The sequence below is a fragment of the Passer montanus genome, unplaced genomic scaffold, assembly GCF_014805655.1.
Source record: "Passer montanus isolate IOZ18808 unplaced genomic scaffold, ASM1480565v1 scaffold1, whole genome shotgun sequence".
Taxonomy (NCBI): domain Eukaryota; kingdom Metazoa; phylum Chordata; class Aves; order Passeriformes; family Passeridae; genus Passer; species Passer montanus.
Genome location: NW_024356504.1, coordinates 3,315,363 through 3,330,978, shown reverse-complemented (window position 1 = coordinate 3,330,978; position 15,616 = coordinate 3,315,363). Strand labels below are relative to the sequence as shown.

General features: G+C 47.1%; 1 protein-coding gene across 6 annotated transcripts in view; it reads left to right on the top strand.

Moving 5' to 3' along the window:
- NRP2 (neuropilin 2) overlaps positions 1 to 15,616 on the top strand; it is an 89,124-nt gene that overhangs the window by 36,368 nt on the left and 37,140 nt on the right. For all 6 annotated transcript variants that reach the window (XM_039706777.1, XM_039706606.1, XM_039706694.1 and 3 more), the window contains exons 7-11: positions 470 to 625; positions 9,020 to 9,164; positions 9,462 to 9,811; positions 10,955 to 11,099; positions 14,816 to 14,932. In XM_039706777.1, coding sequence (XP_039562711.1) covers positions 470 to 625; positions 9,020 to 9,164; positions 9,462 to 9,811; positions 10,955 to 11,099; positions 14,816 to 14,932 — 913 coding nt within the window. The remainder of the gene's footprint in view (positions 1 to 469; positions 626 to 9,019; positions 9,165 to 9,461; positions 9,812 to 10,954; positions 11,100 to 14,815; positions 14,933 to 15,616) is intronic.

Here is a 15,616-nt window from a genome sequence, read left to right as displayed (position 1 = left end):
TCATTCTTCATTCATGGCAGGGCTACTAAGCCAGCTCTGCTGACCTTTCTCAACCCATGTTGTAAAACAAACAGAAAAAAAAAGAGCAAGGCAAAACCAAGAGCTGCAGCACTTGCTAATTGGATATTATGCTTTTATTTTACATGGAAAAAGTCAGTCTCTGTCCTGCTTTAATGGACATGCACTTCTGTGCAGACCCTACTGCTTGGTCTGAGGCAGGAAGAAGGCTTTGTGATGGTCCCATATAAACAGACATCAAGATCCTTAGCTACTCCTGTCCCAGGGTTCTATGCCGCTGAAGTCAGCCCTGGGAAGGGTCATGGCTGTTGGACTATGCACCCATAGATGAAGTGTGACAGGCTGAATTTGAACCTTTTAATTTTTCAGACACAGAAAGAGGAGCTAATTAACCATTCTGGACTCTCAGGTGGTCACCACTCTCTTTCTTGTCCCTTTTTCCCCTGGCAAGGTGGACCTCCACTTCCTGACTGTGCTCACAGCCATTGCCACACAGGGTGCCATCTCGAGAGAAACCCAGAAGGGCTACTATGTCCGTACCTACAAGCTGGAGGTCAGCACCAATGGGGAGGACTGGATGATGTACCGACACGGGAAAAACCACAAGGTAATGTCCTTTTTGTCTCTTCTGCCTGCACCTTGGTGAATCTTGTAGCCAACATGAGGGAAGAGTATGGAGAGATTTTGCAGGCCCAGAGGGTTTAACCTGTGAGGGATCCTTTTTCTGATGATGGCTAAAAGACTGATGATGCTCTGGGCAGAAATAGTCCTTTCTCCTCTGCACAGCAATGAGGAAACACTATTCCTTGGAAAACCTGGCTGCCGCTGCATCTTTCGTGGTGGTGAGAATATGTTCTTTGACTGCAAATGAAGGAGAAAATGTTTTCACAGCCTGTGTTTTGCCATATAAGATTCATTGAGCTTTTGTGGTCGTAGACCCGTCTGCATGCTGGGTTAACAATCACAAAACCACATGAAACTGTAGTTCAGGAGTTACTGAGGCCTGGAAATGAAAGGGCACAAATCCTAAGAGGCAATTGCACCATCCCAGAGAACAAAATGAGCAATAAATAATGAGAAACAATTCAGGCTGCCAGAGCTGTGAGATCTGTACTAAGCAGGCATGGTCAGACTGGGTGCATTGAGCCCTGGGAGCTGTGCATGCTATGCTCTTGCTGTGTTTCTGGGACACCCACAGAGGTGGGAGCAAGGAGGAAGGATAGTAAATAGGGGTGTTCATCTGCTTCACACCATATGGATGCTGGTGTGTGGCCAGGAAAGATAAACTTGGAGTGGTCTGCATGGGAAGTGTATGGAGAGGAGGGTTAAGGTAGCCATGGTGCCAGGCTGGTTTTTCTGTCTGTTGCTTTGGTCATGTAGTTGTTCCCTGGTTAAGGGATGCTTCAAGAAAGTGCTTCCTGCTCTTCTGTGGCACCTCCAGCACAGCTGCTGTGTTCAGGTCCTCCCTGCTGATGTGCCATAGTGTGTGTGTGAACTCTGGCTGGGGTCCCACACACCTCCCCCCACACACACGTCCCAGTCATTTTTGATTGCTCAGCACTTCTATTAAATTAGCTGTCCCTTCCCTTTGCTGGCACGGGCGCTGCTGGTGTGAAATGCAGTAGCCTGCCTTGTCCAGGATTCATCCAGACATTTCCTTCCCTTCCGGGCTGTGTGATTTCCCCTTCCCCACAAGTGTGTCTTGGGTTCAAATTCCCTCTGCTTCCCAGAATGAGTCCTCACTGTACAGAGGTACCTATCAGAGTCTCATACCTGCAATATTTGGAGTATTTAAGCTCCTCATGTGCCAGTGAAGGAATGTTAGTCCTATTTTAGAAGTAGGGAAATGGAGGCACAGGGCAGTCCAGCACCACATAGGGGAGTCCTCAGCTGGGCTCCCCCAGATCTCTGGTGGGCTGGCTCCAGGACAATGGCGCATGGTAGAGCTCAGGTATAGTCCTAACACACTGCCCGTGCAGTGATGTGGAGCCTCTGTGTTTGCCCAGGACCCACAGCAGACCTTTCTGTGAACCAGGGCCATCTGTCCTCACCCCAGGTGAGTTTGGGGTCTCATTGAGACCTTTTCTGTAAGCTGAGTCAGACAGGATATACCCATAATGCTGGACAGAGAGATGAGCTATATACACAGCTCAGTGTTCTAAATAACCACTGGTAATAAATTTACCTTTTCAAGGCTTAACTGGAGTAGAAATCTGGCCTGGAGGGTGGTTTTAGTTGCAGAGGAGAATAAATATCCCATCCTTGCAGTCCTGGGCGTTGGACACTTCATCCTCAGCCAGGGTGGAGCAGGACAGCATGACTGGTTTCAGTGCTGCTAAGCCAATTTACATTGCTCCAGCAAGAACCTAAAGTCTGGCTGGTGTCAATCCAAAACAATCCTACAAGCATCTGAATTGTCACCATTTCAGGACTTGGCCCTTGATTTCTGTCAGCTTTTTTCTACTCTGTTTTCATTTAAAAAGTGGAAAAAATCAAACCTCTTCTTTTTTTACTCCTCTATTCCAGTATCTATTCATTCCCACATTCTGGCCTTAATGTAGCAGCCACCTCCCAAGGCTGGAGGATAAGTAATTGCTTTTTGGTGGCTCGCCTGCCCCTTGCATCCGGGTGGCTGCTTTCCTGCCCCGCCAAACAACTGGCTGCCAGCTGCTGAGCTACAGTGGGGCCAGGGCAAGGCCACTTGTTCACAGCCCTGGTGCTGGGGGCACTGTCCCACATTCCGTGTCTGCACTAATCCCGCTGTTCCTGTGCTAAGCAAGCTCCCAGATGCCTGTGCTCAAGGTGCAGCTCCCTCCCTGCATCAGTGTGGAGCTCGGTGCAGCCCAGGCTGCAGCGCTGGAGCAAACCATGCCAAAGAGATTCGTCAAGTCTGCCGCAGCTTGAGCTGGTGCCATGAGGAGCAGGGAGGGAGGGGAAGGTGTGGACAGACAGGGACTCTGTATATACATGCAGATAGATACATACATATATATATAGAGAGAGACACATAAATATATGCACGTGTATATCTGCACATACACACATATATATGCACATGCACACATAGGCATATGGGGTGTAGCAAACACTGCTCAGAATTTCTGCCAGCTCTGTGGGCCAAAAGCAATGCTGTGCCACGTGTAGGCGGGTCAGCTAACATTCACATCTTCATCAGGGAGTTAATGCAAGAGAAAAGCTCCAGTGCAGGAGGGGTGGGGAGGGGATGATGCTCCCTGCAGAGGATGGGAAGCTCTCACCGCCTCTCTTTTGCCCCCTGCTTCCCCTCCCTCCGGTGTTTCAGATGACAGTGGGGCCAGGGTGTTTCCCTGCAAATGTGATGGCTCACCTTTGAGTCCCCAGCTGCTGGCACTCAGCAGCAAGGGAAACGGGAAAGGCAGGATGGAGCAGTGGAAAATGTGATTAATATGTGCTCACAGCAGACAGGGCTGGCTGGGCTGTTTCCGTGCTGAGCACTGCTATGTTTCTGGGATGGGGAGGCAGTGGGAGGGCAGCCGGCAGGAGTGGAGCTCCACACTCACTCCCTCCACTTCCCACCCCATCCCTGCCAGGTTTTCCTCCTTCCTGGCAGCCCACTCCCCACAAAGCCTGGCCCAGACATCCCCCTGTCCAGGGGGTGGTGCTCTGTCTTTCTCTCAGGCATGGGGCCAGGAGGGAGGCTAACCCAGCAACCTGGCCAGAGGTGTTGCGCTGTCCTCCTGTGTGTCCCTGAAAGAGGAGACAGGGAGGAGAATGGCCTCCACCACGTGCCATCCTCACCAGCATGCTCCTGCCCGGGGACAGGGCCAAACCAACCCTGCTGCAGAAAAGCTGGTCTGGCTCTTGCCCTCCCTGTTTTGTCCACCTCCTGTGACCTGAGGCCAGGCCGATGGCCTCTGAGGTTATCTTCCAGGCATCATCATCCACATCTTCCTGGTGTGTGTGCCAGATCTTATCTAATGGTTTGGAAATGTCTTTAGAAAACAACTCTTCTTGAACCCAAGGAAGGAAAAGAGCACCTGGCAGGATTTGACCTTTTGTTTTTGGTAATTTTCTTCACCTGGCAGGATTTGACCTTTTATTTTTGTCCATTTTCTTTGGACAGGCTCAACTATGAGGATTTTATCAGAAAACCAAGTTGTCATCCATTCTGATCCGCTTCCTTCTTTGTAACATCTCAGGTTCCAGCTCCTGTGTGGTGTGAGCTGCTCCATCTTAGTAACTGCGGAGATGAGCTCACAGGAATCATCTAGTGTGACAAGGGACTGAGGATGGGATAGATTTCAGGATTTGGAGTGGGTTTGGGCCATGATGAGTGCTGCTCTTACTGCCTCCATTGCTCTGTGTGTAAAATGCAACTGAAACATTTATTTTCAGAATCTGTAGAAGTCAATGGATGAGAAATGGCAGCAAAATCCAGCTGATGTGCATTTTTCATTTCTTACTCATTTTGATGGTATTATGCTTGTTATTAGTTAACTTTCCTGAGTGGCATTTCAGGTGGCAGCTGCAAAAAGATTGAATTGCTGCAAGTAGCAGTATCTCAGCTGTTTATTGGAGCTGGGAACATCAGAGGTTTTTGGTGCTGGCAGTGAATATTGAGGATGACTCTTTGGAGACCCTTGTGCCTTCCTTTAGGAGTGTTCCTCCGTCTTTTCAGTTCTTGGATATCCTGTATTTACTCACCTGAGGAAGGAGAGCAAAACTTTCAGTCCTGTGGCTTTTTTATCTGGAAAACTAAGGAAAAGCTGGCACAATGAGCCAGATGGCCACAAGTGTTCCTGCGCAGAGACATCATAGTGCAGAGGATTTGCTCTGAAACATCCAGGTCCCAGCCTGCTTTTGCTGCTTTCACAGGCAGGACAAAGACATCAGGCTTTGCCAAAGGCAGACTTGTGCATTCACCCTTGGTGCAGTACCTGGGGAGAATTACAGCCCTGGATTTCCTAGCAAGGCTGCAGCTTTGTATTTCTGGGCCTGATATCTCCTTTGCAGGCTAACATAGTACCACTCCTCACGTCCCTGATGACTCCCAAATCTGAGTGGAGCCTCTCAAAGACACGGAGCTGGCAAGCCCAGCCGAGCACACTGTGCCTTGCCCAGACACAGTGCTTTGTTAAGTGTTGCCAAGTATCATTTTTCTTTTAACTCCTTGTTCCTGGATTTAATAAATCCAGAACTATCCACCCTCCACTTGAGCCAGAATCCTCCCACCATCAAACATGCCCCATTTTATGCGTTCCCTATCTGACAAGGAAAATAATCTCCCCTACTTTTCTCCTTCATGCTTCTCTGTCTAAATCCCGAAGCCCTAATCCTGTTAGCATGCTCTGTTCCAGAGCTCTGTCTCCACAGAAGTAACATAATCCTGCAGTAAATCTAGTGGGTCCAAAGAGACACATACGTAAGGCAGGGCTGCTGCTGTCCTTGGCCTTCTGCTGTCCCTCCCTCAGCCACTTTCTTCAGCACCCCAAGAAATTGCATAGTGGCCAAGCAGCATAATAAATAAAGCAGGAGAGAGGTTACCTCTTACCCCCTCCCTGACTCACTGCCTCTTCAACTTCATGGCACTTTTTGTCTCCCTGTCCTTCATCTCCTTCGCTCCAAACTGCCAATGGCACAATTCCAATATCCACTGGAACTAATGTAGCTTCAGCAATCCCCTCTATCACCCTATGATGGTTCCAACATGTCAGAAATGCAAATTGTAAATGCTGGTGGAGCTTGCATGTGTGTGCACATGGCAAACTTTCGCAGTCCTCCTCTAGCCTAGACATCATGTCCCCTACTTTTACAGCCTCTCCCTTACCACTTGCTTTCTGCAGCAAATTAATTAAGCAGGTCAGCTCTCATTGATTATCAATTTAATTTCACATGCAGTCCTGCTGTCTGGACTAAAACAGAAGTAAACATACAGTGTATAAGAAGATGGACAGCTCTTTGATGCAGCAGTGAGAGTTCCCTTGACTGTTTCTTGGAAGGTCCTTTTAATTTGTTAATGGTTTTCCCATTCGTCTTCTGGCTCCATCACCCTTCAGTGTGTGTTCATGTGCATACGCATGTGTGCTCTCCGCTGAGTGTATATCTATTTATCTATCTATCTCCCTAGATCACAGCCAGGTATTTTTTTTCTGCTGGTGTAAATTACTGTGACTTCTTATACTTCGATGGTGATATGTTGATTTACACCATTCGAAGACTTGGCTCAAAATATGTGCTGAGTGGGATGGGAAGCAGATAGGACGGGAGGAATAGCAATGTTCTATTTTGGTAGAGAGGGAAGAAATCTTTGCTTTCTTGGCACTCCCAATTTCACACATTTTCTTGCTAGTTCTTCCTATGCTGTGAGTGCTAATTTGAGGCAGGATGTGGAGCCCGTTGAAGTCAATGGGCCTCTCTCCACAGTGCACAGGGGCTCTAGGGTCAGGATTTTCAGTACGGGGAAAGCAGACAGTCAGGGTCAGACCCTAGTCAACAGCATCAGGACCTGCAGGCTCACAATGCATTTCCACTTGGGAAGGAGGCTGAAAGAGCAGGCATGTGGGAATACCTCAGGTGTCTAACAGCAGCAAGCACATGCCCTCTGAAAGTGGCCCCTCTGTGTTCTGCTGAGCAGGGTGCGAAGCAATGACTCACCGTGATCAGTTGGGGCTGTTCAGAAGTGAGGTTCAATGGAACAGATCCTACCAGGGCAGTGATAACAGGGCTGGAAGTCAGGTGCCAATTCTGCCCTCACAAGCTGGCAGTCTGGAGTGTCATAGCCCAGATTCAGAGTTCATAGCTTGTTGAATGTGATCTAGCCTGAGTAAGTTGCTGATTTCTTAATCTAAAGCAGAATTGAAATTGCTCTTCTTGGAAGCAAGCAGTTGAGACCAAGGTCGTCTAAGAGATGTTTTCAGTGATGCCTATAATAGTGATAAAGTTTTTGGGCTCAGTCCTGCTTCTGCTTTCTGTCAAGCTTGACTGTGCAGAAGTCAGCAACAAATTATGCTGGTGTAAATTTGGATTCTGGCCCCTGATGCTCGTATGTGTGAAGTGAGCTAAAAAAGAACAAAACTTGAAACATGTTAAATCAAAAAGAGCAGCAAACCTTGTCAGTGACTGTTAAACATGCTGGTCCATATGCAACCTTTGGCTCATGGAGTCTTCACGCTGCTGATGATGGGAAGCAAGTAGAGGTTGCCAGGAGAAAACTGGACTTGCTGCCCTTGCACATCTGCTGGGGCCACCATTAGAAGCCATCCTCTGGGACAGAAGGACCTTTGGTCTGACCTGACATGCTGCTCCTTATGCTAAAATAGTTGCACTGGCTCAGATAAACATTTCCTGTCCTCCGGTGTTAGGTTCAGAGATAAGGTGTTGTGTGTCAGCTTCTGTGTTGGCATAAAGCTGAAGGCTCTGCTGTGGACTGGAAATACGTATTTTTAAATTGTTTGTCTGTGTGTCTGTGCCCGCAGGTTTACAAGACACGCACACACACATGCATTCACATATGTATGCCTGGAGAGTGTTTCACAGTAACCACTCTTCTTATAGCCCTCCTGCTGGAAAAAAAAAGGGTATTTGGTGTCTGCTGAGCAAGGAAAAGGATGGGAAGTGAGGTCAGACAGGATAAAATAGGATATTAAAAACACATAAACCATGCTGTGTTGCTAAACGGTATCAGCATGATATATATTCTCTAGATTAGCATTTCTGCTCAAGTTCACATCAACCCCTCCTCCCAATTACCAGCCAGATTTGCAACTGATTCCCTCTGTGGGGTGGCTGCTCCCTGCCCTGAAGGAGTGGATGGTGATGTGCAGGGGCAGCCCAGAGCTAGCTGGGGTGCTGTGAACAGCCCTGTAAACACCCTCTGCAGACCCTGTCGTGCTGGATCCTGGGAGGAGAGAAGTAACATGTGCCATCTGCAAGCCTAGAGCCACAGGAGGCTCACAAAATGCTGCTGTTCAAGGCAAGGGGCCAAGATACTGCCTCACCCCTTCTTCTGTCCTCAGTTGTTTGCCTCTTGCCTCCCACAGGAGACTGGTGCCAGAGATTGCACTCCTGCTTTCCTGAGATAAACTTACTGGGAACTCTTGTGCTTAGTACACATACACATGGTGGGAGCTTGCAGAAGAACCCAGCCAGCATCTCAGTGTGGATGTGGTTACTAGCTGAGATGGGAGGATAGTCTAGCCCTGTCCTGAAGTGCTTGGAGTGAAAGCAGGCAATGCCTGCAGCCTTGGTCAGTGATCTCTAGTGCTTTATGCTGGGGTGGAAAAAGGGTTGAAAATTATCCTGCCCTTGGGTATTTCCTCTTTCCCTCCCTTTTCTTTCCCACTATGGCTTTGCAGCCTAAAATAGAAACACATGTATCCAGTCCTTGTCCGGGCTATTAAAAAAAATGGGCAGAAGAGGTGGATCTAACATCCATCTGCTAGTTATTGATTATAGCCATCTGGTGAGGCAGCAGCCTTTTTATAACATGTGGGATCATAAACTCCTGAAAAGCTGTCTCCATGTGGAAGGTTGCATGTGCATGGGAGAGGCAAAGGCAAGAGGCTGGCTGAGGCAGCAGCTTGTCACCCCAGGCAGAGGTCATCCTTCCTGCTCACACACTGCTTGGACGTGATGTTTTCCGGTGGAGCTCAGTGCAAGGATGCATCAGGATGTCAGCCTGTTTGAGGGCATCTTGTCATTTGTGCTGGAGCAGGATCTGGATCTAGGTCTGGGGGCAAGCTTGAAGCAGCTGAGGCCTGATAGTCTGAGGTGCCTCGAAGCGCTGTGAGAGGCAGCCAGGCAGAAAGCTCCTGGCCCTCCTGCCTGGTGAGTCTGTCCACCATGCTGTCCTGACAGTGGCTCACATGTCCCTGCTGGCCTCTGGTGCTTGCCCTGGTTGGAGGCTGGCCCTGACCAGAAAGCCTTTCCTTGGTTTTCCCTGCTGAGAGATTATTTTGACTGCTTATCTGGTGAGGATGTAACAGTGTGTGCAAATGTACATTTGTGCCTCCCTTCCTTGCAGACATTTCAGGCCAATGAGGATGCCACAGAGGTGGTTCTCAACAAGATCCACAGCCCAGTGCTCACACGCTTCGTGCGCATCCGTCCCCAGACCTGGCACAATGGCATTGCCCTGAGGCTGGAGCTGTATGGCTGCCGCATCACTGGTGAGGGTCCTCTCCTTGCCCTGGTTTCAGTGCTCCTCTCTGTCCCTCCAGCATCCTGTCCCGGGGTGCTGTCCCTTGCCACTTCATGGCTGCTTGCGGTGGGAATGGTGACACTGTGACTAGCATGGAGACATCCATCACAAGGGATACGCTTGGAGGGACAGGACTCCAGCTCATGGAGGGAGGGGGAAATGCCCTTTGGTGTTGATTTAGTGTCCAGAGCTTAATGCTGTGAGGAGAACCATGAGTACTTCCCTTCAGTTACCCTGACTGTTCATGGCCTTTCCTTCCCTGCAGATTCACCCTGCTCCAGCTTGCTGGGAATGCTTTCTGGCCTCATTCCTGACTCACAGATCTCTGCCTCTTCCATCAGAGGCTATGACTGGTCTCCCAGCATGGCCCGCCTGGTGAGCAGCCGCTCAGGCTGGTTTCCCCGTGTGCCCCAAGCCCAGCCTGGGGAGGAGTGGCTGCAGGTGGACCTTGGCATCCCAAAGAACATCAGAGGCGTCATTATTCAGGGGGCTCGTGGAGGGGACAGTGTGACCACCACTGAGTCCCGTTCCTTTGTGAAGAAGTTTAAGGTGGCCTACAGCATGAATGGAAAGGACTGGGACTTCATCCAGGACCCCAAAACAATGCAAGCCAAGGTAGGCACTGCCTGGAGCAGCTGTGAAACAGGATATTTTTCTGACTAGCTTCATTCTGCCTGGTGGGGTCTTGAGAAGTTGGCTGTCCTCTCCCACAGAGACCTTGGGAGCTTGGGGTTGTCACCATGAAATCCCAGGTTGTGTCCCTTGGCGCTGCTCCAAATCTGGCCACATACTAGTGGCCATAAGTTCCACCTTTCCCCAGGGATGGCAATTTCTTTTCTTTTTCTATTGTGGACCAGGCATGGGGATGTGGACATCACCTGCTGCTTCTCCCAGCTCCTGCAGATCAGAGTCCAAGAGATGGTGTGTTTTATGTTTTGTGTAAAACAATTATGTTTTACATTAACTAATTACATATTTTAAGTGGAAAGGTGTGGCTGTTGTGGTGGGCACTTCTGAAAGGGGAAGATGAATCACAGCTTCTCTTTAGGAAATTTTCTGTATGTGAAGTCCCTTTGCCACGCTGGTGTGACCCTGAAATTCCCCATATTTTTTTCTTTATCACTGGAGTTCCCCATAATCTTTCTGCTTGGTGCTATGGGACTGGCAAGGGGCTTGAGGAATAAATAAATTCTCTGCTACTGCCTGTTGTGTTTTTATGCATACTCCTCTGCCTAAAATATGGGTAAGTTTTAATTTTTCCTGATCCTTCAAATGAGGGCTGATGCTATCTATAGCCCTCTGTTTATTCCCCACAGACTTTAGTTTGTTCATGTAAGCTGAAAAACAGCAGTATTTGGACTGTGAGGAAAACCAACCATTTACACCATCCAAGAACATGCAGTAGCTTCTTTATTTACCAAAGGACAAATCTGATCTCGTTTATATGTGAAGTTAGTGGATATTCCCTAGGCTTCCCCTGCATGGCTTGGATCAGAATCTAACCCCTGGATTCTGAGCAGAGGCCAGCAGAGATTGTGCAAGTTTCTTAGAAATAGCCTGGCTGGTCCTCTTGAAACCGAGAAGGAACAGCCCAATTTCTGCTCAGCTGGGCTCAGTGGCCTGGGGTCTGGCAGCTAAACTGCTTCAGACTGTGGCTACATGCTGTGGCCAGACCCAAAATATCAAGTCTGGTTGAGAGCATGTGAAATGCTCACAATGCACACATCTCTTGCTTTTTCTCTCTCTTTCTCTCTGTAGCTTTTTGAAGGCAACATCCACTACGACATCCCTGAAGTCCGGAGGTTTGACCCTGTTCCTGCCCAGTACGTCCGAGTGCACCCAGAGAGGTGGTCCCCAGCGGGAATAGGAATGCGCCTGGAGGTGCTGGGCTGTGACTGGACAGGTAGGAACCCCTACACCTCTGCCCACTGGCTGCTCAGGGGCCAGGCATTAAACCAGCAAGGTGCAAACTTCAGGTTATTTCCTGCTGTCCTACCTTGGCCATGCTGTGGCAGGGAGACTGCAGCCATGAAGGCAGCACCTGTATGGTGGCTTGGCCCCACCTTTTTATTTCCACCTTGAAAAGAACTAGTCTTGATGCAGGATGTAGCAGCAATGTTTGGACTCCAAGCTTTCACACAGAACCCCATGCAGAATTTGTCCTCAACTCCCTTCACACTCCTTTCAGATCTTTTACCTGGACATTGTGCAGTCTTTCACAGTCTCTTGTGCTGAAGGACATTTGGGCTTTTTAGTCTAAATAATAAGACAAAACGTAGGAGGAGAAGCAGAGTTGCAGTGACCAATACTTCATATCCTGAGCTGCCACAACAAGGCATTGTTGTAAAAACAACAGTCCTCTCTCAGTGAACCCAATGTGGAAACCTTTTTGCAGATAAGGTTGGGAAGTTAACACTATGACATCTCTACAAACATCCCTAGGAATGTTTGTAGGATCCCAGGAAACTTGTTCACTTTTACCCACCTGTTTTTCACACGTGGTATGCCTTTCAGCCACCATTTTTAATACAGAGATGAAAACAGACTTCATACATTTACTGGGATCAGTAGAGGTTGTGCCTCTGACCCTCTGAGGTTCAGTGGTGATTGATTTCTCCACAGGTCCATCCCCAAAAGCAAAAATGCACCCGAAGGGTCATTTGGTCGGATGCTAACTTTGCAGTGCCAGCGGCTAGTTATCCTCTTTTTTAATCTTTTATTTTTTAATAGTCTGCTTACATATGAGTCTGGAGTCCAGATGTCACTGATAAAGAGGTATGATTTCCATTTTATAAACACATCTGTAGAAGGCATTTTCTTGTAAGAATTCCCATTCTAGGAAGCTTGAAAGACACAGGGCTTTTTTGTGCAGCCTCTTGTGCAGCCTTTACTAGCATTTCCTCCTGTGACATGCTTCAGGATGCATTGCAAACACTTAAGAGCAAATCACAGAACACACGTACACACTATTAATAATGATCATTTTTCACTTCAGAAGTCAATGGTAATATCCCCCTGGACTGGCAATCCATTGTAAATTATCTAAACTTTAAATCAGATTAGATCTTAATTTAAATTTTACGACATCTTAGGATGTTGTGGGAGAAGCAGGTGCAAGAAGCAGGAGCCAAGGGTTTTGTGCAGAAGTGGTCAGAAGTGGTCAGCTCCCACATTGCTGCTTCCTGCAGCTCCCAGAAGTCTCCAGCTGCCAGGTCTCTGCAGACCTTTGCTGGATGGTGCACCACCGACTGCATCACTGCCATAAAGGGAGGCAGTCACACAGGACCTCCAGCCATGTGCATGCCAGCCCTTCCACTGCACTCCTCCAGCTTAGAGAATGAGGGGTTTGTCATCTAATGCCTTGTGCTATTTTTGGCCCAAATTTTCTTTTACATGTGTGTCCGTGCTCATTTTCAATATCGGTAGCAACAGCACATGTTTTTTCCAGGCAAGGTGCTTTATGGTCATTTCCCAGTCGGGGTAATAATTTGCACATTGTAATGTTTAAAACTCAACTGCCAGGTCATAAATATCCCTAGCTTTATTAATCTACAGGCATTCAGCTTTGTAATCAGAGCAGGGCTTGTAATCTTGTGGATTCACCATGTTATAAAAAAGCATTTATATCCCTGATGCAACCTGGGGAGCAGAGATAGCCCATGGCATTATCTGCATGCATAATCCAGGCTGGCTACATGCAGCAGGCCTTGACAATCCCCAGAAAGGGCCCTCCTTTGCTGGGAGGACCCAGGCGTGTTACAAAACTGGCTGCAAAAACTCAGGCAATTGCACTTGCTTGGGAACAAGATTAAGAAATGGATTAAAACAAGATGATTAAAAATATTTTCAAGAGAGGGTCTAAGCCCATGCTCATCCTGCCCAGGTGTTTCTATTTCTTATCAGCAGCATGCATCTTAATTACTGAGTTAAACAGCTAACAGCCGCAACTGGGCTCACAAACTAGCTGGCTACTAACTCAAAAATTGAGAAGCAGGCAGTCAGCAATTGGCTTCTTTCAAAGGCCTGCCAAAATTTTTCCTCTGAAGAGTGGAGAATGATGAATGTTCACTAGCAGCTGGGTTTCTATGCTTTGAAGTTCCAAACATCTGGTTTCAATTGCTCAGTGACTTTGCATTTTGATTAGCAGTTACCACCAGTTGAACAGACACTTGCAGGGCCAGGCAGGAGTGAGAAAGCGAGCAAGCAAGGCCTCTCTTTTTCACTTTCCATTTCACACATGACGCTGTCCTGCCTGTTATTTTCATTATCTCTTGTAACCATCATGTTGCAGCTCTACCATGGTAACTGATTTTTCAATATATATTTCTGCGGCTAGTCCAGGGCAATGCAACACTGTTGATTTACATCCGCTCAGCATCTGTGTCCCATATGGGACTTGCTTTCAAGGTCCTTCCACATTGTCACATTTCAGCTATAAATCTTGATATACAGGAACAACAACCTAAAAAAATGTACCAGCTCTAAATAAGTTCCAGCTTTCGATATGTTGCTTTCACCTGCTTCTTTTTTTCTTTTTTTTATGACATTTTTCTGTGCCTGGCTGCTTGCAATTGCTTCTTGGTTGCATTTGGAGTTTTATGGCGTTGTAACAAATTTGAACTTACAAATTAAAAGACTTTGAGGCTATTTGGTATTTTCTCCTGAACAAAAGACAGCCATTGGGGGAAAAAAAAGTAAAAAAAACCCAGAGATTTTATGTACAACATGTTTAATAACAGGAAAATAAAAGGGCATAAAGGAGCCTATGGAAAATATTCAATGTATTTAGCCATTTCCTCCTGCTTCTGGCTTTATTAAAAGATATCCTGAAGGGTGCCGACAAAGAAACGCAATCACACATAACTGAGCAAAGCTGCCTCTTTCTAAAAGTGGAAAGAATCAAGTCTGCTGTACTCCACTTAATGCACCCATAAAAGGAGAGTTTGCTGGAACCTAATGTCATTTACTGTTGATGTTAATATCCTTCCCTTTCTTGCTTAAATTTCCCCTGACACCTGCTTGGAGGTTGTTACACATGGGCCGCGTTAGAGAAAGGGAAATTGGACAGAGACCCTTTGAAAGTGTAGTCAGGAGGCTGGAGTGTGAAACCAGATGCTTTCTGCAGTGAGCCAGAGCTCACTAGGGGATCCTCTGGGTCCGTTTGTGGTTACATCATTTGTGGGTTTGAGTGACTTGTTTTATAAATTGGCACAATTGGTGGGAATGTTGTGTGTGTTTTTTCAACATGTCATATGCCTTTATGAAAGAAAAAGATGTTCTGCCTGTGATCTCACTTATCCAGTATTGACAGCTAAGTGGATTTCCAGCTACCCATGTAGATTATAGATTAAAAAATTAAGAGAAAAACTAGAGTGTATGTCTAGAGAAGAGGCTTGTTCAGTGGGAACTCCAAATCCATAGAACTCCCATATGGAAAGACAGTTCAGTTGAAGTTCAAACCATGCTGACATTTGTAGCATGTGGAAATCTCATGGCATACTTGTTCTATCTCTTCCTGCCATTATAAGAACATTAAGAAAAAGATTTTTGCCTTGTTTCTACTACCTGGGCTTCTTGTTCTGTCTGTTGCAAACAGCTTCTCTACTCCATTTTTTTCAGATGTCAGGCCCACTGCAGAGACGCCAGTGCCCACTTTGAAGAGTGAAGAGACCACCACTCCCTACCCAACTGATGCAGAAGCAACCGACTGTGGTGACAGCTGTGGAGAAGAGGAGGGTATGTATCAGAGCAGCACATCTTTCTCTCAATAACTGATGGGTTAAGAGCTAGGAAAATACTCTTATCTTCCCATTAGCGCCAATACACGGGGCTGATTCCTGGAAAGCTTAGAGTAATATCATTAGTGATGGGCCAGGATTAAAAAAAAATATATTCCAAAACCAACCCATAAACATATCTGCCAAAATCTGATAAGTTCTATCAAGGAAGGATGGAAGAGCAAGAGATAGCAACTAATTCAGTCCCTGGGGTACAAGAGATGAAAAGCTGGTCTCCCAGCTTCCTTACATGACCTGAAGAAACTCATTTAGTGCCCTGTTTGGAACCATCTCCATTCCAGATCACCTCTTGGCTGGAAATCATAAACTCAGAAGGTGATTCAGACTGCCTGGTATGTAGGGCTCCTTTTGCAGAAGTCACAATTGTGGAAGTAAATCACAACATGTATCGAAGACTGATGTCCTGAACTTTTATCTGCTTAAGGATCAGCTTCCCTAATATCCGCAGCTTAAAATTTAGGAGGACAGTCTGGGCTCCTTGTCTGGGCAGTAGAGAGTGGAACACTAACTCCACGCAGGATTTCATCTACCCTGTCAGATGTGTGTGAAATGGTTTGGTAACTGTAGGACTTGACTACTTCTTCTGAGGATGGAAGAAGCTGAATGTTAGTTTAGACTCCAT